Source organism: Oreochromis niloticus, linkage group LG2 (genome assembly GCF_001858045.2).
Source record: "Oreochromis niloticus isolate F11D_XX linkage group LG2, O_niloticus_UMD_NMBU, whole genome shotgun sequence".
Taxonomy (NCBI): domain Eukaryota; kingdom Metazoa; phylum Chordata; class Actinopteri; order Cichliformes; family Cichlidae; genus Oreochromis; species Oreochromis niloticus.
Genome location: NC_031966.2, coordinates 12,561,839 through 12,585,229, shown reverse-complemented (window position 1 = coordinate 12,585,229; position 23,391 = coordinate 12,561,839). Strand labels below are relative to the sequence as shown.

Below are 23,391 nucleotides of genomic sequence, written 5' to 3'. Positions count from 1 at the left end.
ATGTCCATATCCACGCTGTAAACTGCGCCACTGTTTTCCTCCTCCGATTCAGCTGATTATAGCAAGAGTGCAAGAACTGATAAATGGGATCGATAGGCAGACAGACCAAGGAACTGGACTACTCGGAACTGGTTCTTGATTCCCATCCCTACCCAGGGTTAATCCTGAATTCATCTGAATAAGATGAAATCCTGCTTTATAGTAGTCTCAGGTCCTGTGATTGTAAACCAGGACCATATCATCAGCCCTCCTCCTACATGCTCAACAGTTGGTATGAGTTGTTTGTCCTGCCACATTTATTTTTTGCCATATATGGAGCTTTGTATTATGACCAGACATCTCCACTTTGGTCTCATCTATCCGGTCAACCAAACCTAAGCTGTGCTGCTTTTTTAAGAGAGAAAAAATATTTCTCCTGTCCTTCCATATATACCATATAAGCCATGATAATGTTTTTTTCTGTTTGTTTTTGTGTGTTGTTGTTGTTTTGTTTTTTGTACTGTCATGGATTTTAACATGCTAACACAGGGCTGTAGTTTGAGATGTAATTCTTGGGTCTTTTGTGTATTCTCTGAGGATTGCATGGTCTTGCCTTGGGATGAGCTCTAGAGTTATTGCAGGTTATATGTGAGCTAAGGAAAATTTAAATTGCATGATACTGAACATATTTCCAGTTCTTTGTTGGAAATGCCAGCTTTAGGTGTTAAAATTTTAAATGCGATGATGCCACTCATCTGAAAACACAGTAAAATGATCATTCCAGCTTAAAGCGGAGGAAAAATGTTAAATATAACATTTAGAAGCTAGCAATCAAGCTTTTGAACCACAGGACACAACTAGACATTGAGGCAACTTGTGAGTTGGTCTTATATTTTTCATGTCTAAAATAAATCTAAGCACTGTAATTAGAATATTTTAGTTCACTTGACTTAAAACGGACAGGCTCACTTCATTGAGTAACTTCTAAAAGCAGTGTACGTTGCCCTGTTCACACGTACACACGGGAACATACAGTCCAGCCTCTCACTCACTCGTGCTTTGTAACAGGAAGTGAGTTGTACGCTGGAATGCAGCCGTATTCAGCTCACCACATTACACAGAGCCAGAGAGACAGACAGAGAGAGAGAGAAAGGGGGCAGAGCCATTGGACAGAAGCTGATCTACACTTTGTGAGCCACACGCTCCCATTCTCATACACAAATCTCCGACAGCAGTGCCGGTTTGTGTACAGGACAATATGCCGCAGTTACACCGAAGTCTCGGGACTTGGAACGTGTTTGCTTGGCTTTCTCTGGACTAACAAGAAGGGATATTTTAGACGGAGGGGTTCATCTTATCAGGTGGCTGTGTCACTCTAGGAGCAGATTGGCGTGTCGGGGGTGAGTCATCAAAGTACAGCGACATGTAACTCTTACCTAGAAACACATGAGCGTACGGCTTACTGAAGTTCTGCCTAGAAACTCCTTTGTTTTTGGTTGTAATTTAAAAATCTGACTCTTCTCCAAGCCGGGAGCTGTTTGCAGTAAAACCTTCAAGTCTGGAATGTGAAGTATGACTTTGATGTTATTTTGGATTTGTCAGTGTGAGGAGTGTGCTGCCAGCAAAAGGGGTGTGTGCTCTTTTGGGGTATATGGAGGAGGGGGTTAGACACAACTTTTGGCAACTTTGAAACCAAAACAAAGATGGAGCCCCTGCTGTGGTGAGAACATGTTAGAAATGAGTGATAGATGCAGTGATGACTGATGAATGTGTTTGGAAAAGTTGCGAGCGGCTAGCGTAGTCGCTCTTTCTCTACACTCGTGTCTCCAGTGCCCTTTTCTCTTTGCCTTTTACAATGTCAGTGAAGCTGTATTTTGGGAAGCAAAAGTCACGAGTCAGTTACACATTCTTGGATGCGTTGTCAGTGCCTATTTCAGATGTGCCGGGGCAAAGGTTTGGAATATGCATGTGGTGTGGACCACGCGGTTACTCCAAGGAATTCTGTTTATCTTTGCAAGGTGAGGTTGGATCATCAAACTCGGCTCTGACAGGATGTTGGTAAACGCTTCAAAGCCTGGATGCGGTTTTCATTCACTTTAGCAGTTGTAGCCAAAGATCCGTCTGACCTCCCACTCCCTCCTTCTCTGTGCTGGGTCAGAAGTCTTGCATAACTGAGAAGTTTAATCTTTGTCCTTCTTAAGGGTCTGGTGGGTTAAAAAAGCCAGTGTGCCCTCTTACCACTTACTCAGTTAAACAGCTTAAAAGAGTGAGGAGACACCCCCCCCCCCTTTCCATCCCTCGCTCCCTTCAGCTCAGACCAGGGTACAGATTAAGGGTTGCGTTGGTTCACACAGGCAGCAGAGTGGATCCGAGGCTAAGGCGGTGGGCTGCCGGGCTGGTAGAATGAGAAGCTGGTGATGCATGTGGAATGACATTCCAGACGCCCGGGCTTGTTGTATAACGGAGGGGAATGCAAGGCTGCCGAGGCAGGGCAGATGTCAGACAGTCGACTGAGAGCTTCAGGGTTTAATGTGAAGTTGAGATGTTGGCTGCCTGACAAATGACAGAATAGAGGCAAAAATGGGGATGTTCTCTTCACCATCAATTTCTTTTTCTTTGTTTTGTTTTGTTTCACATAGACTTCACTTGTAGCAAAATTCTTGGCTGATGTGGTTTTGAAATAACAATATTTGCTTTTGCTTATATGGTTTTCATCATTCCTTCTTTTGGGCAATGAAGTTTTAACTTGGACTTTACATGGACGTATCTCTCAGGTATATTAAAACCCACCAAGGGTGTTCATTTTTGGTACTGGAAGGTTGACCGGGGATGGCTTTTACGGTGTTTTCAGTATCATTCAGCTTCCTCTCCGGAGAGTCTCCACACTTACTGTCTTCATTAAAAATAAATAACTAAACTATTTCGAAGTCTCTTAGGAGGTAATCTCTTGCTTATTTAAGAAGCTTTATGCTATGTGAGAACGTAAAGGACTGAATTTTAATATGTGTTATTAATCATATGTGTCACAAAATAGGACATCATTTGCTATAGATGCATTCTCACACTTATTTGCTATGAATTCACTGTGAGGCACATTTGAACTGCACACAGACATTGTTCTAGGAAGCTGGTTTAAAGACCCCTTGATGTCTTATCCAACGGGCATTTGTTGGATTCACCTCTGTTGGGTCTAAAGAAGTTCAGAACTGCAGTGCACGCATAAAGATGGGCCATGGTAAGCTCTGAAAAGACAGAACAGGTTCAGACAGTAAACCAGGTTCCAGCTTTTACCTTTGTTACATGAGAAAAATGGAAGGAAATGGGAGTGATTTCTTTCATTTGAGTACGAAGTGTATTTTTGCAGAGCTTGCCTGAGGATTAAAGAACTGTTAATGTGGCATACTTTGAGTGACATGAGTGGTTTGAAGTAAATTACTTTTTTCAAGTTAAAAACTAAATTTGTAAGCTGCCAAATTAACAAACAAAGGGGGAAATGGCAAAATTTGTTGTCTTTATTTTTTATGTCCTGTATTTTTCACAGCTTCTTAACATGAATTTTTTCTTAGAGAAACAATAAATTCAAGCAAAATAAAAAGGATAATGGAAATATAAAAGGTTATAGATTTACACTGTAAGTGTAGCAATATTTTGGTACTTTTAACAGTGATCATCTTTTCTTTGCGCTGTGCTCTGAATACCTGCTCAAGCATCTGGCACCTTTCCTATCTTCCCCCCCCTTTTTTATTCCTTTATCTGGTTTTGTAGGTTCGTCAGCCAACACACACACACTGTAGTTCTCTGGAAAGAAAAAAACAACCTTACGTTAACTTGTGGCCCTGAATTCCTCGTTGATGAATAATTCATACCAAGTGGTGTGTGCCTAGACCTCTGCCTCTTTAGTTATAGCTAATAAAAATTGAATATTTGCATGGGTAGGCTTTGCAGAGTGTGCTGCGTGGCAGTGTTGATTGCTGGAGAGTTGCTTACACCCCGGTCCACCTAAGCATTAGCTAAGACAATCAGTGTTTGCTCTCAATGCATTATTTGTTTTCTAATTTATATTACCCTCTTGGCAGGCCCTCTACTTAATATTTGCTCAGCACTAGTCATAGGGCACTGGAGGCTTTAATCCCCAAACAAGACACTTTTGTTAGAAAACGCGCTCCTGCCCCCACACACTCAACTTCTGTAATCCCTTCTTTAACATTGCACACTGCCAGTGGCCCTCGCCTCCTGCAAAATGGAGGAATGGATTACTAATGTCAGGAATGCAATGGAAGAGCATGATTGAACATGTCACTTCACCGTTTGTATTCTGGTGGCCTAACGTGTTTTGTGATGCTCATTGGGTGGATTCGCTATCGCTTTTCCACCGTAGCATGAGTCGAAGGAGGCTGAACAGGATCAGAGCTGGCGCCAGCTCAAACGTCCCTAAAACCGGATCAAAAGCACTTGTTCGTTTCTCTGAAGCCGCTGCCCAGCTGACAAATCATCTTTGGTGGAAGGAAGTTCCCAAAAAAAAAAAAAAAAAAAATCACAGCATTTGTCTTGCGAGAACACGAGCAAAAATACTGAGTAAGCTGTCCTTACAGTGGCTCTGTTTGGCCCTGCGGTGGAATTTAGGCTTGTGTATGTCAGGGATACGAGCAGAGTTAGTAGGCATTAAACAGAAGCTCAGGCAAAGCAAACAGCGACAATCAGCATTAACCCCCTCGCTGCCTTTGCTCACCAAGCCTGTGTGGCCCGGCCAGTCACTCATGCTGCCTTTGATTTCAGTTTGTGCTTCTTAGCAAAACTTTACTGTGGAGTTGTGTGAATTATAAAGTCGACAAATAGCTCAAGTAAAATTTGCAGCTCTGGCAGAGAAACAACAGAACAGCTGACAGGAGGAAAAAAAACACAAAGAAAAGAGAAAAAAGTCAACAAAAGGAAGCAGAAAGGGAAAAGCAAAGCCAGCTAAATCAACTCATAGAAAACAAAAGCATCACAAAAATCATTACTCGCTCTCTGCCAAGCTGACAGGTAGAGGATCACCAGGTTTTTCTTGGCTGGTGTTTATTCCCTGACTTGACCAAGCTACACCCACAACATGAAGCCACAAGCCCAGAGCTCTAAAGCATTTAGGCCATGCTGCGCTGGAGGTCTGCTCCTGTCGGGAATGATTGATGCAGGCTGGCACGTCCATAGGCTCACACCACTACCACTGCTCACTTCATCTGTGGGTGCTGAGGAGAACTTGAACACCTGGAATTACTCAGTTTGTGTCGGTCGCACAGTGAGGTTCAAGTAGATGGCAGGTTGCCCGAACAGAGCAAGTCACATTGACTACCACTGTTATTAATTAACCTGCCCAGAGATTTTTTTTTTTTCTTTTTTCCAAGAAATAGTTTAGACATTGAAATGTTAAGAGCTTGTGAAAACTTCCTAGAGCCTAACAGCGTGCTTAAATTATTTAATCAACAGTCTGAAACCACATGCATTTGAATAACTGTCAGTTATAAAAGCAATAAGCAGCTTATGCTCATACACTTTATGATTAGCAAAATGACCCCAGATATTTGCAAGAGTTTTAAAATAGTGTAAAATGCCCAGTGTGTTGGGTTAGAGAGGTTTTCACATTTTTACAACAGCTGACTTATTGAAACCACTGAAATTGTAATTCCAAATTTTTCCATCTGAATTTGTCCTGTAACGTGTGGTCGAAGTCGACAGAGTGCTGGTGAGTTTTTCCTGATGTTTCTAAAGAAGAAAACTGAGAATTTGAGTTCATTCAATTCTCACGAGAAGGCAGCAGCAGGGAGAATTTCATGGTTTGATCCAGGAGCTGAAGATGTATCGCGACTGCTTTTTTGTTTTTCGCACATTTTTTCAGGATGTCAGTGGGGCAGGCTGAGCTCTTGTTAGCAGATTACATAACATCAGAGGAGACAGAATAATAATTTCAGAAATCAAATAACCCAGAGCAGCATTTGGCTGTTTGTCAGGGGGAAGATGGTATTATTTTATATCACTGTGTATTTAGTACTGGTGTGCATTATGAGCTTCAACAGCCAAATTTAGTGAAAAGATCGAACTTGGTTTGAAAAAAATAAATGCCGTAAGTTCGTCCAGCGTAATTATGTGCTCGGTGTGAACGGCTGCAGCGTGAATCAGAAAAATATTTTTGAAGCACAGATTATTTGCATGGCTTTTATGTGTCCAGTGTGTAAAGGCCTTAAGAAAACAAAGTCACACTAAAGAAGCTACATGTAGGATTTGTTTAAAAAATAAAACGATGAATTGACAATTAGAACTTGTTTCGGATTGAATTTTCTATGGACTGTTTGCTCCATTTACCTTTTCAGGAAAAAATGTTAGTTAGTTACCTAGAAATGCATTTCATACTACAAAACCTCAACTCCTAAAGCTCAGCAGTGCAAAACGGGTCAAACCTGGCACATAAACTCAATGTGCAATCTTTTTATTTGGAGTCACTTGAGTTTATCTTAAAACACAGTGATGTGGATCACATTCAGAACCAAGAGATATTTAAAAATAACAAACAAGGGAGCCCTTGTCTCTACATTGAGGTTTGATTCTGGACAAAGGCGGCATTCTTTCCCAAAGCCGCAACTTGGATCTCTTCAAGCTCAGTTTCCACTGCAGCTCGTCGTCTTCCAGACCTTTTAGTCTCTGCCCCCCCCCCCCCCCCCCCCCCCATTAGGAGGGAAGCATACTGTACAAATTGTGACGTAGCGAGAGTGGACTTTTCCAGAGGTGGGTGGTTCCCTTCTGATGGGTCATGGCTGAAAAGAAGTGTTCATTCATTGCTGCTCTATCCAACATTATATAGGGATATTCCATACTGCATATTTAAAATGCTGCACAAGGAGTTACCTGTAGGTTAGGACTTATATTTAAGAGTTTTCAGCTGCCTGTGTACAGCTTGAATAAGACCGAGTTCTGCTGGCTTTAGATAAAGATTTAATATTTCTCTTTTCCCTCCTTTCTATAGTTTTGGGAAGCGATCAGCTGGCAGCCTTCGACGTGGATGTGAGTGCATCGTCCTGGAACCATCAGAGATGATTGTGGTGAGTTCTGTTTCTCAGACTTTTAGCACACTCGTGTCAAAAGCATTACTTTATGCATGCACACTAACACACTACCTAGCAAGCACAAATTGGAAGTAGCAATTACAACTTTTTTTCTTCGTAAGAAATGCATAGAAATACATAGAAATTGAGAAAAATAACACATACCAACAGAGAGAACTGACAAATGATAATTTTGTATACTTTACAAGCTGAAACCACACATCCGGCTTGTAGTTTTTTAAACCTACAAAAAATTAAAATCATCACCGTTTAGTTTGGTTGTTTTCTAATCCATCCACCTGTCATTTCTGATGTAATGTAAGTTACTCAAACATCAATACAAAAGGGTACAGACAGGTGGAGTTTTTCTTTAGTTCACCTTAATGTATAGGATGCAAAAAGAAACATTATGGTAATCATTGATTTTGTAATTCTGTCAGTCTGTGAAACAGCTGGACTCCATGTCGATCACCAAAAATCTACAGCAGAGTGTCGCTGATTTAGTTTATTTATTTTTTATCTGATTGTTTTAAGTGCCTTTTATTGATATTTCACTACAGCTGTCTGTGACAGAGCTATATATGCAGTATATTACGTGTGGCTAGCATGTGGTGCTAATTTTCAGAACTGTTGCAAGGCTCCATGATTTGCCATTGCTGTTAAATATTTTTTTTAAACAAACGAACAAAAAAAGCCACATGCAACCTCATACCTGTCTGACATCTTCAAATGATATTTAAATCTCAATGAGATTTTTACCTAGATAAATAAAAGATTAATACAAAAACTTAGCTGCCTGTCCTGTGGTTCAGTCCGGGGCATATTTAAGAGCATGTGTAATAAGGACGTAGATATCAGTTATATGCTAGTTGCCCTTATGTTAAAGCAAAGAAAAAAAAAAAAATAGGTGGCATGACTATCTCCAACAGATAATAACACCAGTATGCTTTGCTTTCACAAAATTTGGAAATGACTGGTCCACATAATGCAGATAAACAGAAAGTTTGTGACCTGCTTCAATAATCAAGTAAACACATTTTTTTTTTCATTGGTTTGAAAGAGGAACACGTGAAAAAGGAACTGAAACTAGAGAAATAAATCAGAGCGCACATGTAAAACATGGTTAATGCTGTCAAGATATTAGTCAAATTGAGCGTTGTGTTGAGGGGTTAGGAACAATGCAGTGCAGCTAATTTGCCTACCATTGGCAATTATAACATGATGTTCATCCACTAAAGTGATTGGTTGCATCATGGCACTGTTTGCCCCACCTTATAATAACACACAAACACACCCTCAACTGCCATTTCTAGCAGCGCATATCCACCCTATTCTATCATCGCTGTAAAATAAAAAACATAACGCACATAATAACAACCAGTTTGCACTGCTGTAGTCACAGCACTGTTCATTCACTGTAATTGCCTCTTCTCTGTGAGTGTGCTGTGTAGATGGGTGGGTGGAGGGGGGCTTGTGATAACTGAGCTTCTATCAGATAAACACACACTCCTTAATAATACCTCCCTCTGTTCTGCTCGCTGCAGACACTTTGTAGCCTTTTACCTCTTATGCTGCTACAGTTGCTAGCTTGCCCTGTAATTACTGAACAGGGGCTCTTATGCTGCCGAGGAAGTGATGCACGCGGATGAACCTCGCTGCTACATGTTAAGAGTGTACAGAGATATGCAGACGTGCCGTTATAAACATAAGCAAAGATGCTCACGTGTCTGTGCTGTACACGCGTACACTCCGAGATTTGCAATTAGACACACAATCACACTTACGCTCTCGCTCGCACACAGCTCCGTTGCCGTTGTCATGGCAGCAGTTGGTAAGGCAGAGAGAGATTTTAGTGGTGTAATCCCAAAGGCTGAGCGCTGTGAAATGTGAAGCCGCAGTGAAAGTAGCGAGCGAGCAAGGGGAGGGAAGGGAAAGAAAGGGCCAAAAATGTAAAGTCAGATATGTCGTTCCATCATGGCACAAAGCCGTGTGGCACCAGAGCACCGTTTAGATAGTATAAAACCAAAAAAGCGTCACAAAATTGTACCGCTTGACTATAGCGATGGCTTAGTTAAAGTGGCATGCTGTGCCAGTTTCCACATGGAAAATGTTTTTCTTCCTCCCAGTTCATTAAAAATGGAAACATGGATTATTATCTTTTTTGAACTTGTAATTTCTTTGTGGTTAATATGTCTAGCAGAGACGGAGAGAGTTGAGCGTCTCCATTTCCAACTCTGCCAGGCTCCATCTCTGTTTATCTCTACCTGTCAATCAGTTTACTCCCCATCGCTTTTCTCTCCTTGGCTCAATCCTTCCATCCAAATTCCTCGCTCAGCCCTCTGTTTCTTTCTCTCGGTCTCTCCTTTTGTTTTGTGAGCACCCTTTTGACGTAGGTGTGCATCGTACAGCCCACACGCTTCTATTTTTACGCAATGAGAGGGGCGTTATGCAGGGAGGTGGGGGATTCAAGAGGGGGCGTGAATGAAGACGAAGACTGTCACTCCCCTCATCTCTGTCTCCCTCCCTTTCTATCATTTCCAGGTGGACTATATGGATGAAAATGAGGAGTACTTTCAGCGACAAGCCTCGCACAGACAGTCCCGTCGGCGCTTTCGGAAGATCAACCAGAAAGGGGAGAGACAAACAATCATCGACACCGTGGATCCGTACCCTACAGGAAAGCCGCCCATAGCCCGCGGGTACCACACGGTGAGTTCCATCCTGCGCTACAGTTTTGTTGTTGTTTACCCTCGCTGTGGCGGATCGCTGCGCGCTCCGGAGGCGGCATCAGCGTTGCTCTATCACTGTGTTATGCTCTGTTTGTGTGTCGAGCTCCTTCTTCCAAACCTGTTGTATTTCTGCTTCGGATAGTAGCTGAAAATTAGTGTGTTCACTCTGTTTGGTGCCCTTTGCTGACCCTTGGTTGTAGGTGGGTGGACTGTGATGTCTTATTTCCTGGAGAAGGTTGCTCTTGTCTTCATTGAGTGCACTTCAAGCTTGTTTTTTAGTCTCCCTCTACTCCTTGCAGAGTTGAATTATTCTACCCTTTCTTGGTAGAATAGAATAGAGTGGCTACACTTCTGTGTGTGATGTTTACAGCTCTTGCTGGCTTTTGTCTGTTCCTCAGTCCTCTCTTTATAAACGCTTCTGTAGTTTGTTTTTTGGGGGTTTTTTTGTTTGTTTTTTTGAGCATCAGTTTATCTGTGCTGTACCTGTCGTCTTCAAACTGTTTGTCTGTGCTGTCACACATCATATATTTTGTGCACATTGATAACTTATAAAAGGTTTGGTTTCCAGGTAAAATCCACCTTTCACATCAATAATTTTAGGTTATCATGCCTGCTGGTGAATCTAAGCATCGTTATATTTTGTGAAGCATCCAAAAGTTAACAACTTTTTGGACCTTGTTGAAACGAGCTGAACAAAAACCATTGGAGATACTTTACTGAAGAGGGAACTAAATGAGTTTTACATTTTGAGGCTACAGTTTGGAATAAAAAAAATTGAAAGTAGTGGTAAACTAGCAGTTCAAGGCTAACTGCTACAAGCATAAAACACCTGAATCTCAGAGCAAACGTTAGCGGCTGAGTCAGTGGCTATGCCTCTGTTACACTCTCACTATGGAAAAGAGTGGCAGGAGACTGTAAAACACTGATGTGATACAATGTTGTTCCCTTTGAAATATTTGCTTGAGAGATGGACACCAGGTCTGCTACTGCTCACAATTGGTGACCGTCCTCAAAGCGACTTTGGTCCATCAAGATACAGATAAGATCCCGTCAGCCTGCTTGTCAGTCTATCAGTTTGTGATTGAAAAGGGTAAAGCTGGCAATTCCAGTCTGTTTATGATAGTATGGCAATTAACTGTGTGACAAATTGGTGAAGATCACAAATCTGTTGCTTATTTCATAGACTATACAAGCAATAGTACAGGGCCGCCTACACATTATAGCCACAGGAGCGGCTTGATCATGAAGACCCACTCCATGAAGCACACTGATGTTAATGCCAGAGAAGGTTTGAAACTCTGCAGGTTAAGAGGTGTGGCCCAATACTTTTGTTAGGTAGTGTAGCTGGGATAGATTTCTACCCTTCACCAATCAATTTTGATTCCTGTGACTTGCATGAAGTTTCACATGTTACCATTTAGCATTGTACTCACCCTTTAATATTTTTCCACACAATCTAAATTTTCCAGCACATTTGGTGATGCACAGAATGGCTGTTCATGATAAAAACATTGAGATTGTTTTTAGTTATTGCACTGTACAAGGAGAGAAAATGGAAGACTACATGCTAAACAGAAGGGCTTGTTTCAAAATACACATTTTCTTCCATTGCTATTGCTAATTGCTTAATACATGAAGTCCTCAGACAGTGGAAAAGTTCTATTAATTAAATACTGCAGAACAAATCGGCAAACTGTGGAGCTAGCAGAACAGTTTGCATGATGCAGTGTGAAAATTGAAGGAGAAATGATGTTTGCAATGCTGACTTTTTGAAGAGGTCTGATCTAATTACTGTACCATATAGTGTTGAATTTAACCATCTGAGGCGATTTGACAGCAGAGGAGTAAGTTTGCCCATTGTGTTGCACCATGCCTTCTCCCCTTCATGCTTTCTTTCCCTGGGAATAGGAAGTGAAGCATTTTCACACTAATGATGCAAATACCCAGCATGCAGTTGCTGCACACAGTTTTTCCTGTTCTGCACAATTTCACTGCATTCCCTTCATTCCTGACACTCCCCTGGGCGTTCTGTCAGTGTACCAATTTTTTTTTTTTTTTTTTTTTTTTTAAACTTGTATTGCTCTGAAACAATCGAGCTCCAAATGGGTAAATGCGGCAAAAGTAGTCTTCTTCCTGCCTCCATCCAGCCCCACCCAGTATCCTAAATATAGACGCGCAGTGTTTTTGATTCAAAAGACTGCGCTGAACTTTCTCATGGCCCGACGTCTCCTGTCACATACCCAACTCTCCTCACTCTAGTACCGCTCCTGTGGGAAGGATGGACCGGCTGCTATGGCAACCAGCAGTCCCAGATGGGCTGTGCTCGAGTGCACTTAGAAGTACAGTAGGGAAGGGAGCTAAGTTAACAAGAGTGCAGCATGCTGCTGCCGCCGCTGCTGCTGCTGCTGACAGAGGGGTGGAGGGGTGTGGAGTGACAGAGAAGCTGAATCTGGGCGGATGCTAAGCTGACATAGCAAGCTAATCTCCAGAATTTAGAATGCCAGACACCGCTCAGATTTTCCTCTCTCCTTCCCCGAGGCGTTTTTAAGAGGTGAGAAATGCACTGAGGAGAAACTTGGGATTGAAGACAGGATATCGCTCCAGCAGGCAAGGTTTTTTTGTTCTTCATTCAGCTTAGTCACTGCTATGAAGGCAAATATGGAAACAAGTACGAAAACCTCAGAAGGTAAACTGCTCCTTGGAGGAGAATGAAAACTGATCTGTTGATTGCTGAGCTGATTCTTCTTATACTTGATAAGTTAACTGACTTATTTTTCTGTAGGTTTGTTCATAAATTGTAAAACTGAAGTTAGCCTAATGTGGCTTTAAACTGCCCGTTTGTCTCACCACCAGTTCATAAACTAAGTTGTAAAACAGCCAAATCGATTAGTCCCTTACATTTGAACATTGGTGATTAGCCATTTTTCACAGTATTTGACTTTGTAAACTCTTATCTTTAAAGCTTTAAGGATTTGTCAAACAAGAAATTATCTTAATTGGAATATTTTGATAACTCATGAATAGCTTATTCTGTTCTTATGCAATGGTTCCAAACATTGTTAGTCATAGCTTTTCCAGTGTGAAGACTCCTGCCTGTATGATTACGAGCTGCCCATCAGTCTACGCCTTCACAATTCACAAGAATCACTCCTCCTCCTAGAGTATTGGTCAGATTTTAGTGAAACAAGATTAATTCATATTTATATGAATGTTTGAGCCTCTCTGACTTCTCAGTGGATTTTAATTCTCATTAGTTTGTGCAATACAGCCAACCAGTAACAACAAAAATTATCACTTTCTTTCTGTTCTTCACACATTACAATTATATGTGAACAGTGATGGATCGTGGGCCAGATGAGCTGCTATGTCATTGATGTGCTGGGTTTGTGTTTTTTGTGGGGGGTGTTTTCCTTTTTTGAAGTACTTGAAAATGTCATCTTGACAGTTGAGGAATTTTTAGTATTTGATAGATCCTGAAATAGCTAATACTTTCCCTGTAGGATAAGTATCCTTCGTTATTAGTGACGAATTGGCTCGCTCCCAGTCTTTACACTGACAAACTAAGGTGTGTTCCTGCTGAAAGCGTCAAATCATCTAGTCTATGAAAAATCAGGCATTCTGGCCCATGTTTGTACATTTTTCCCAATGTTAGACAGTGTTCAACAGAATGAAGTGCATTTCATAGTCCTGTTCAAGTCCAGAGGGAAAGGATAACCATGGAAGGAGCAGCCAGTCCTAACATTCAGTTTCTATGAAATCTGGAGAATGTGAACATCACCATTAGTTTTAATTATCAACCCATTAAATTTTTGCTTAATAAGTGTTTTTGTTTTTTTTCTATGATCAAGGAAACGCCACATATGCTGCAAAGTGGTAACTGATTCCTGTATTTATGTTACATGAGCCCCTGCATCCTCTTGTTTCAGCCATTTACCTGGTACATTAATTAAATCTGAGAGGGTTTAGTGCTCAGGCCTCAGAATGATGAGTAGGATCTGGCCACAGGTCACTCAATGTCTGCAGACAGAATCTGTGTGAGCTTCTGATCCCTCTACAACAACCTGAACATTCCACTGTAATGTGCTCTTCAGAGTGCCGGCTTCATAGCTAAAATATAAAAGTAATGCTAACCCTGTAGTGGAACTCCCAGTGGGAGAGCTGACACTTGCATGCAGACCCCACTCTCCCCCACAGTCTGAAGTAGAGCTATCATCTCTATGAAGAGAAGATTATTTGATTTTCTGAGTTCAAAGAAAGTGCAAATCCTTGATCAAGTAGATCTAGTTTTGGAACACTTTAAATTAATGGCTTCATTTGGACCTGTTTGGACCCCATTTATCATTTGGATGACTTATTTGGGATTGACATACCGTGGAAGATATGCAACTGCTCCTTTAAATGATCTCATTAACTGGTTTGTTTGCTACACTTGATACAATTCCATACAGCGTGCCTTGGAATTAAATGGAAATACAAAGATATACAGTATGCATTTAAAATAAAAAACAGAATTGTTTAATTTACTGTTGGGGAAGTGAACTTGTATGTCTTGTTTCAGAGAGCACAAATGACTAGAGCTGCTGTTTTAGTCTGTGCAAAGAATAAGTGTTAGATTAAAAGGGGTCAGTTTAAAATGAATCACTTAAATAGATGAATCATCAGAATAAGTGCCATCTTTTTTCTCATCTGCATATATTTGCGACGCAGAAGCTGTTAAATGCTAGACACATTAATCAGGGAAATATGTGCATTTAGGACTGGTCATATCTATAAGTTGATGTAAAGCAGCCCATATGATATTAATCTTGTGTTTTTGTGGCCAGATTTCACACATAATTGGCTTGGCTCTGGCACAGGAAGATCTTAATTTGAAATCTGCCTGCACAGCTTTATTTGGCTCTATTATTTTTACAACCTGGAAAATTGTTTCTAATAATGCTTGATGGTGTAGCTGGAAAATACTCCACACTATTACAGAGCTTGTATAGTTGTACTTGTTTTAATCTTAACAAGACAACAGTTTAAAAAAATGGCAACGTGAAAGCGAAATGTTTGCTTGGTTGAACTGCCAGCATCATGCACCGTTTTGTTTGTTATCGTCCGCTGATGCCATAAAAGATGGCAGTCGGCAACAGACAATGAACGATGGAAGTCGTGATTAGTCGGGGCACTGTGTACTCTGCAGGCATGAACAGACATGATTTCACAACTCTCTAATTGCTTAATCTGCCACAGTGATGTTCATAACAGATATTTATACCTGTTATGAACATATTTCTTGTGTAGTCTGAGTCTGACATGAGAAGTTGTCGACGATATTTTTATGAGCACTACACCAAACACCTTTGGAGTTCTAAAATCACATTTCAAACTTGCGTTGCAGTAATGCAGACGTCGTGTGTCGGCTGGCATTAGTAATTCAGCTTCCTGCAGGTAGAGAAATGGACTGACCTTTGCAGTATTTCTATGGTGAAAGATGGCAGTTTGGGCTTCCTTACTAAAGTGCTGTTCAGATTTACTGTCAAACTTAGTGACCACACTTTTTTCTTCTGCAGGCTACCATTAAAAGCTTTTTATTAAAGGTATGATGTAAGGCCACATATCAAAACAGAGTCATGCTCTCATTCCTGTAGTTTGGTATGGGAAATTTAAAGTTGTATGCAGTCAGTGTTCTCATCTGAAAAGCTCCTCTGAAAATTCAAGTTTCCATCATTAGACACTCTGCAGACAGTTCTGTTATTTAAAGCGATGGAGGCAGATGTATAAAAACACATTTCTACTTCTAGAGATGAATCGGGGCAGTGAAAGAGGGCCGTGTTTAGGATTCAACACATGCCTCCTGCGTGCTCAGAGCAGTGAGTTGACACTTGTGTGCCTTGTTCAGAATGAAAACACACACACATATATATACACGCACACGCCTGATCTTTATATATTCTCTGTGGCAAATGCTCATAATCTCCATTTCTCAGTCGCTCTCCATTTTGCACTTAATCTCACACGCTCTCTCTTCCTCTAATATCAACAGCCGACCTGACGCACACACATACCCACATGCACACACAGATTGTGTCTCTGATCTCTCACTCAGGCACTTGCTAGAGGTCTTTGTGCAGATTCTGTCACTCACTCTGAAATGAAATGTCAATGTGGTTCCTGTTAAGGCTTCGTGTTTACCACGCTGCTGATTTTATCCATTACAGATTTTTAACATATTCCTATCTGCCCCCCCCCTCCTCCAATGAAACTCCTCAGGACCCCTGTAGACTCCCCAAACTCTGTGTGGATGAATAATATTTCTTCCTCTGGGTTTACTCGGTGTCCAGCAGGGCATCCAAGGCCCCAAACAGATGTTCTATAATTATACAAGCAGCAGGAGGCAGGCAATCAATACTCCTTTCACTCCTTTCCTCCACCAAGGAGGCCTGGTGGTAAGCGAGGCCGCCCTATAATCAGAAGGTCGCGGGTTTAATCCCAAACAGCCAATGTGTCCATCAGCAATCATGTGCTCTGTTGGAGTGTCCTTGACAGTGACATTGCTCACTCATCCACTGACCGCTTTAAGATGTACAGTGAGGCCCAGGAATATTTAGGCAGTGACGCAGTTTTCACATTTTCCGCACCACAGCAGACGTGAAGTGAGAAATTCGAGTTGCAGTTGAAGGGCAGACGACTCTCAGCTTTAATTTAAGGTGTTGAACAAAAATATTGCATTACACACTGAGGAAGTTTGTGCGAGGATGTTATCAGTTTCTCTGAGATGTATTGATCTTCAGAAGCACTTGAGAAAATGATATATGGGCGATTCTACAGATGGCCCATATATCATCGGTGCAATTTGTGGCTGACAGGTTTAAAAAAAGATGTGACTTAATATTTTTTTTTTTACCTTATTTAACTAATCTTACTATTTATTGATTGCTGAATTAATTATTGTTCTTTCAAGGCTTCTTCATAGGTCATTATATTGCATTTTGGTGACTTTGGTGTACAGACTCGTGCCTTTACAGTATTTAAGAGGCTGGACCAAGCTAGCAGTTAGCTTAGCTTAGCCTAGCATAGTTTAGCGTAAACATTGGCAACAGGAGAAACTGCTAGCACTGTTCAAATGTAACAAATCCTCCTACCACCACTTCTAAAGCTCATCCATTATTGCATCACATCTTGTTGATTAATCCTTACAATAACCCAAGTGTGTGGACAACAATGTGTAGCTTTACTGCACCAGGTTACTTCTTATCCTCATTTCCGGTCTTTATACTAAAGCTGTTCTAATCCAGGTAATCAGCTGGAGCTTGATATTTACGGAACAAACATGAGTGTGATATCAACCTCCCCTAACTCTGTCTGAGAGAGTGAATGCATGTATTGTTTTTCAAAAACTGTGGTACTGTTCCTGCCTGTGCTAAGCTTGCTTCACAGATAAGCTGCTGTACTGAGTGCTGCAAGGTTAGCAAATGCAATTTTTAAAGAAAACCCAGTGAGTCTTATTGTCTGCTTAGAGATCCAAATTAGCCTGCAGTGGTATGGAAAAAACACGGCATTCGGAAGTGATCTGTTCAGTAGTCTGCAGGCGTGCTGAAGTATGTGTGTGCAAGGCAGAATTATGATGCAAGCGAATGTGTGTTCTTTATAACAGTCCTTGTCTAAGACTACAGAGAAAGTTATATTTTCACCTTGAAGATGAATTAGGCTGTCGAATCCTGGAACAATGAAAGATTTTGCCATGTAGGTCGATATCATCTTTGTTTTCAGAGCAGATACACTTTGGCTGAAGTTATCTGCCTTAACATGGGAACTCTTGTTATAATAGAATTTAATCATATAGAAAAACTGTCAAGTAACAGAACAATAGAAACTTGAAAATGGTTGATTTATAGATAGCCACGGAGCTTTTGCCTACTTTTTTCTCACTCGACTGGCAAGTGACATGTTTGATAACTTTGATCTTTTTTCCTTTTTTCACGGCGCTCTCCTTAACCCGGCTTCCAGGAATGCAATAAACCCCAGGTACCGTATCTGTTAACAGTGTTATGTCTTGTTTTCTAGTGTGGGTGTGTTTCTTCTTCTGTCTATGTGTTCTAGATGTCTGTGTTTTGTGCTTCTCCTGGTGGTTTTATCTGCGTCTCTTCCCTCATATCTGTAGGTAGTAGTAGACTTCCTTAATAAATACATCCACTTCCTGGCATGAAGACTGATAAAGGCTGAAATCTGCACCACACGCACTCCAATTCTATTATCACAACATCAGCATAAATCAAATTTTAGATTATTATTATTCCTGCTGTGTGGGTGGGGCTCTGGTTGGTCTTGCCATTGCTGCTGGATTGCTCGATCATGATGGCTTTGAAAAGTGCAAAACAGCTATTTCAAGACTATCTAACATTTAAAAGAGCAGTTTATGCAGCGCAAAGTGTACAAACATAGCATTACCAATAGGTGAGGAAGGGTATATATCATATCTCAGTATTTCATCACGGAGTCCTGCAGTGTTTAAGCAGAAATGGATTATGACAAAGAGGTTGAAAAGATCAGGGCTCAAAGTGTTGAGCAGTCAGACCTGCTGATAAATGCAGAGAGAACAAAACCTGCCACTTTCGGCCGCAGAAAAGCCGAGCTCCTATTTTTAGAGCTGTCCTTTGTGACAACCTGCTCCGCTTCAGCTGTGCAGGGATACAAAAGCCCCGGTGTCGAATAGGCGTTGTATAGGCACTACACCAAGGAAGAGAGAAACAGTTTCCTACACTTTCTTGTCTCCTGCATTACTTATGTTGTTTATTAATTATTCATTCATTCATCGTTTGGGCCATAAAATATAAAGATCATGATATTAATATTAAATATTATAATCATAATATTTAAATAATATTTAAAAAAATACACAATTTTATGAGTTATATAATAAACTTGGTACACTAGCAAATAATTGTTTTATCCTGAAACAATAATAAATCCTTATTTATAGTTTATTCTCTGAGCAGCTGATTAATCGGCACACTGCTTCAACCCCAAAGGTTCTGCCTATTTTAAAATAATTACAATCTCTACATCTCTTGATTATGGTCATTGCTGAATGAAATGATCATCCCTTTATTTTCTGTAGTGTTATATATGTATATATGTAATGTAATAAATATGCATTTTCATTTGCAGCTGCAGCTTAAGTTTCCTTTGTTTCTTTGAAATGAAACACCCACGCTTCTTTTCCCAGCATGGACTACAGAGACACAATCAGTGTTTGTAGTTATTAATAGCCAAATATCAAACATTATGTTTTGATGGAAATGGAGCAGATATTTTGGGAGAGTTCAGACTTGATAATACAGCTGAACCGCTGCCTCATGCAAGCACACAAAATCAGGTACTCGTTTACAGGCTGCGCCTCATTTCTCAACCAATGTGCTAGAACACGCTTACTGACATTTGATGTGCTTTTCATGTCAGTTTTGACATTCAAAGACCTTTTTGAAAGTTGAGTATTTTCAAAAGGCTTGACAGATGACATTTATTTCAATGGTAATGAGCCTGCACGGCAAGGATAACATGGTACTCTGGGCGTCTTTTTAATGGTGTTTATCACTTAAATTTGATCAAAATCTCTCCAAACAATTAGAAACAAATGTTAGATTAGTTTACTGTAGTGACCAGGTAAATAAGGGGTAAAATGACAACTATCTCACAGACTCATTTCCCAAAGTTCCCTAAAGCTGTCCAAAAGCTGAGAAAGACTGTGGGGTTGTGATGATTGTGGTTTAGTGTTATTTGTTTTTCTTGGCTCTGTTTGAAATGACAGACCCGCATACAGACATGAAATCAGCCTTTTATTAAACCTCCTTATATTGAAATGTCAGTGGCACTGAATTGATACTGATATGAACTATGGTCCGTCAATAAAATTGAAGAATAGGACTTGCTTAAGGTAATATCTTATGTAAATTTGTAAAAGGCAATGAAGTGTTGAACTGTAAAAGGTAATTCAGAAGGCGCATTAAATTCCATACCAACAATTAATCCATTTGTATCTGACTCTGCACACTTTTCAGCAATTTAAAGTATGAAGCCCATTTTAAATCCTGACATAATGACCATGTGTCTCATTAAGGTTCTATTAACTAGTCATTCTGCACTCTTCCCTCTAACTCATCAACAGATTGAAATTGTTAGAATAGTTTTCACAGTGAAGGTAGTTGTAGAAATGTGATTTGTATCATCTGCTACAGCTTGCAGGTCTACTCAAGATCTCACGGTAAATTCTCAGCCCAATTAGCTTCACTGTCAGCCAGACTGTTTGTCCACCATATTGGTATAGACTGAAATATCTTAACTGCTGTTAGATGGATTGTTTTGGAAAAATGTGAAAACACTGATGGTCTCCATGACTCCATGAATAAATACTTCCAAAACTAATCCAATTCCCATCAGCGTCATCTTTGTTTGGTCAGTGCCAGTCACCACATTTTGCAGGCATGTTTGATAAGATAGTGGGAGTTTAACAGCCCTGCACCAACACCTTGGTCTTTGTCATGTTCCTTCTACCCATTTCTAAACTGTGTTTGTGGTGTGGCAGAATTCATTGTCCCTCTGGGGAGGAACAAGCTTGACGTCATTGCATTCAGGGTGTGAGCTTGGTCTGCAAAGGCTTTCTAATGTTAAAGGTTGTCAAGTTAATATCCACACGAATGCCAGTCCATCCATCTGATCCATCCCATCCAGGTGAACACTGATTGATTTGAATATTTTTGCTTATTGTTAGCTGATCCTAATAGCGTTGTATGCTGCATTTGGGATTTTACTGATAATGAGTTGATGGTGTCCATCAGTTGTTAACTGTATAGTTTCAGCTTTTCAGGTACATTTGAACTTTTGTGGTTAAAGATTTCCTTTTCTTTCCACTGATTAAGAATGAGTCGACACATGCAGTTGTAACTGTGACACTAAAACCACATCATTCGGCTCACTCCCACGGCATTCAGTGTTAAAGACTTCCAGTTCATAAGCTTCTACAGTCAGTCGTTAACTCGATCCGGAAACCTGTAGTCACTGATCAACCTGTCACTCATTTGGAAACTATCTCACTTTGTTGCTTATTCTCTGAAAGCATATCTTTTGATTCACTTTTCCTATTTATGCACCTTGTAGCAGGTGCACGGGCACAACAGATGTTATGCCCCTGTGAACCTACAAGTGTAATCTTTTAGATGTGCCTGGTTGCCTGCGTTTCTGTCAAATTATTTTCAGAGCAGCGTGGAGGTGACAACAGCTTGAAAAATGAAATGATCCCTCGGGCTGTAGCAAGTATGAAAATGGAGTCTCTTTATTAGATCATCTTTTGCGTTCTAACAAAGTTATTTGGAGCCATCGTAATGGGACCGGCATCAAGGATTAATGCGCTGTGTTCTCTCTACACGTGGGATTCTGTTGGCTTACAAATCACCGAACAAGGTTAGAGACAGATCAATAAATCAAAGTATGTTGAGTTTGATCCTCTAATGGCCACTGTGTGTCTTTCACAATGTGCTGATGTATAAGGTGTCTATGGCTGATTGATCCTATGGGATTTTTTTTTTTGTCTTATGCAGTCTCATGAGCATAACAGCAAGTTGTTTTGTTTTTTGTTTTTTAAATTCAAATAAATCCATTAAGACAAAAAGACAAGTATACATTAACAGGTATAGTACTTAAGTAAGATGTCTGTTTCAGATTTTTCTAGAGCTTCAAGGTTCTCCTAAAGGCAGTGCATCATACACACAGTAATCTGTTTTTAAGAGAAAAAAATAACTCCTATCATATTTATTGTTCTGATAGATATAAAAAAAACATAGAAGTTTGTGTGCATTGAGAAAGGTTAGTGGTCTGTGGCGACAACCTTCAATTCACTGTGTGCCAGTAAACTCCTCCACAACTATGATTTACTGTGGGATCAGCTGAGTGGACAGAAATGTTTGTGAAATCGTCCATTGCTCAGTCATCTGCAGTACCAGTGTTGTTGGTTTTTAACCATGTGTCTTCCAACAATCTGCTCTCAAGTATCCCAAAAGAAAGATCATGAGGTGATGAAATTAAAGTTTGAGTAACTACACCTCAGTCATGCAGTGTTTGTTGGTTTGATTTTGTGCATGTATGTCTGGGATTTGGCAAAGAAAGGCATTTTTTCTCTTGCATTATTTTTTTCTTAAATGTTGCTGTAATACTGAACAATTTGATCCTGCTTTGCTGGTGCCAAGAAAATGCTTGATTTATGAGTGCCTTATGCTGTTATCGCCATTGAAATACTTGGCTGTGCATGTGTGTCATGTCTATGCAGGGGTGTTTGATCCAGCAGTGTAATGAGGTTTTTATTGCCCTAATGCCACACATCAGTAGGCAGAACACAATCACATGGCCTTTCCCTATAAATGCATGAAACAATTGAAGCCTGACTGGGTTCACAGGCGGTTTACAAATGGCAGATGAGGCCCCTCACCCACCTCATGCATTTAGCACACACTGCAATTGAGATCAAGTTCATTATTGCTGTTTCAAGTAGCATTTTTCATGTCACTCCGACAATCTCCCAAGATCGATGCTCACCTGCCTCTTTCCCTTTACCTTCAGCTTGTTATTAGTCACTAAAAAATGATTAATTGGCTTGTTTGTTCCTTTAAATGAGCTTGCTATGAAAGCTTTAAAAAGGGGGGCTGGGCAGGAGGGTCTGATATTCCCCAGACGCAACCACGTTGCCGAGGTGATGTAATGATGCCCCGGTCCTCCCCCCGCCGGCAATTGTTGGAGACATTAATGACTGGGCTGCACAGCCAAGCACCTGAGCTTTTTGGTTGTTTTGATACATTACATCATGGCTCCAGGGCAGGAGAGGTGATGTCATACCGGGTCTCCAGCTTCCCTCCCCCTCTCCGCCTCCCACTCACATCCCCATTGCTTTGACTGGAGCAGCTCCAAAACCAGCGTGTAGTACGCTGCTTTCTAGGCATTGTCTGAAGCGGAGCAGCCAGACTCTTTTCTAAAAGGCTACAGCATCAGCTGTCTGCATACATGAAAAAATAATGTGTCAGTGGTTTTATTGGATTAGTTATTGTTTCATTTTCAAATGTTCATTAGTCTTTGTCAGGAATTAAGTTTATATTGCACGGGCTTTACGTATGGTTGTTTGCACCATTTAGATCCATCTTAAGTATGAGGCTCTGAAATCATATTATGGTTCCTGCTTATGGATGTAAATAATCTAGAGCTGCAGCAAAGCACTGCTTCATTTTTGATTCATGTGTGATGCTATGAAATGCCAAAGATACTGCCTGTGACAGCTTCTGCATGATACTTCCAGATTATGTTTTGTGTTTTGTCTGCAGTCCAGAACCAAAAAAATGCACATTATATTAAAGAGAAGTAAAAGAAAAGTGCAAAAAAGTTCAGTTTTCGTTTATAAAGCTTTAAGTTAATGTGCCTAAAAATAAATTTGTTAGTAATATTTCTCGTTTCATGTTGTGTAACAAAGTGATACATTGATGCCGAAAGGGAACTGATTCATCCTCCTCCACCAGTTTTGCAAAATGACAAAATGACTGAGACCTGCAACAATGCAGGAAAATGCAATGACCAAAGAATAAATGATA

General features: G+C 40.5%; 1 protein-coding gene across 13 annotated transcripts in view; it reads left to right on the top strand.

Annotated features, from left to right (window-relative positions):
* rapgef2b (Rap guanine nucleotide exchange factor 2b) overlaps window positions 1-23,391 on the top strand; it is a 108,240-nt gene that overhangs the window by 50,178 nt on the left and 34,671 nt on the right. For 9 of the 13 annotated variants that reach the window (XR_003221528.1, XR_003221529.1, XM_025910129.1 and 6 more), the window contains exons 5-7: window positions 6,974-7,049; window positions 9,594-9,761; window positions 17,774-17,791. Coding sequence is in view for 11 of the 13 variants with exons in the window: in XM_025910129.1 (XP_025765914.1) it covers window positions 6,974-7,049; window positions 9,594-9,761; window positions 17,774-17,791 (262 nt within the window). In the remaining 2 variants the exon portion in view is untranslated. Of the gene's footprint in view, window positions 1-1,116; window positions 1,380-6,973; window positions 7,050-9,593; window positions 9,762-17,773; window positions 17,792-23,391 lie in introns of those variants that run through there. The other 4 variants (XM_025910125.1, XM_019363983.2, XM_025910117.1 and 1 more) reach the window with 2 other exon arrangements.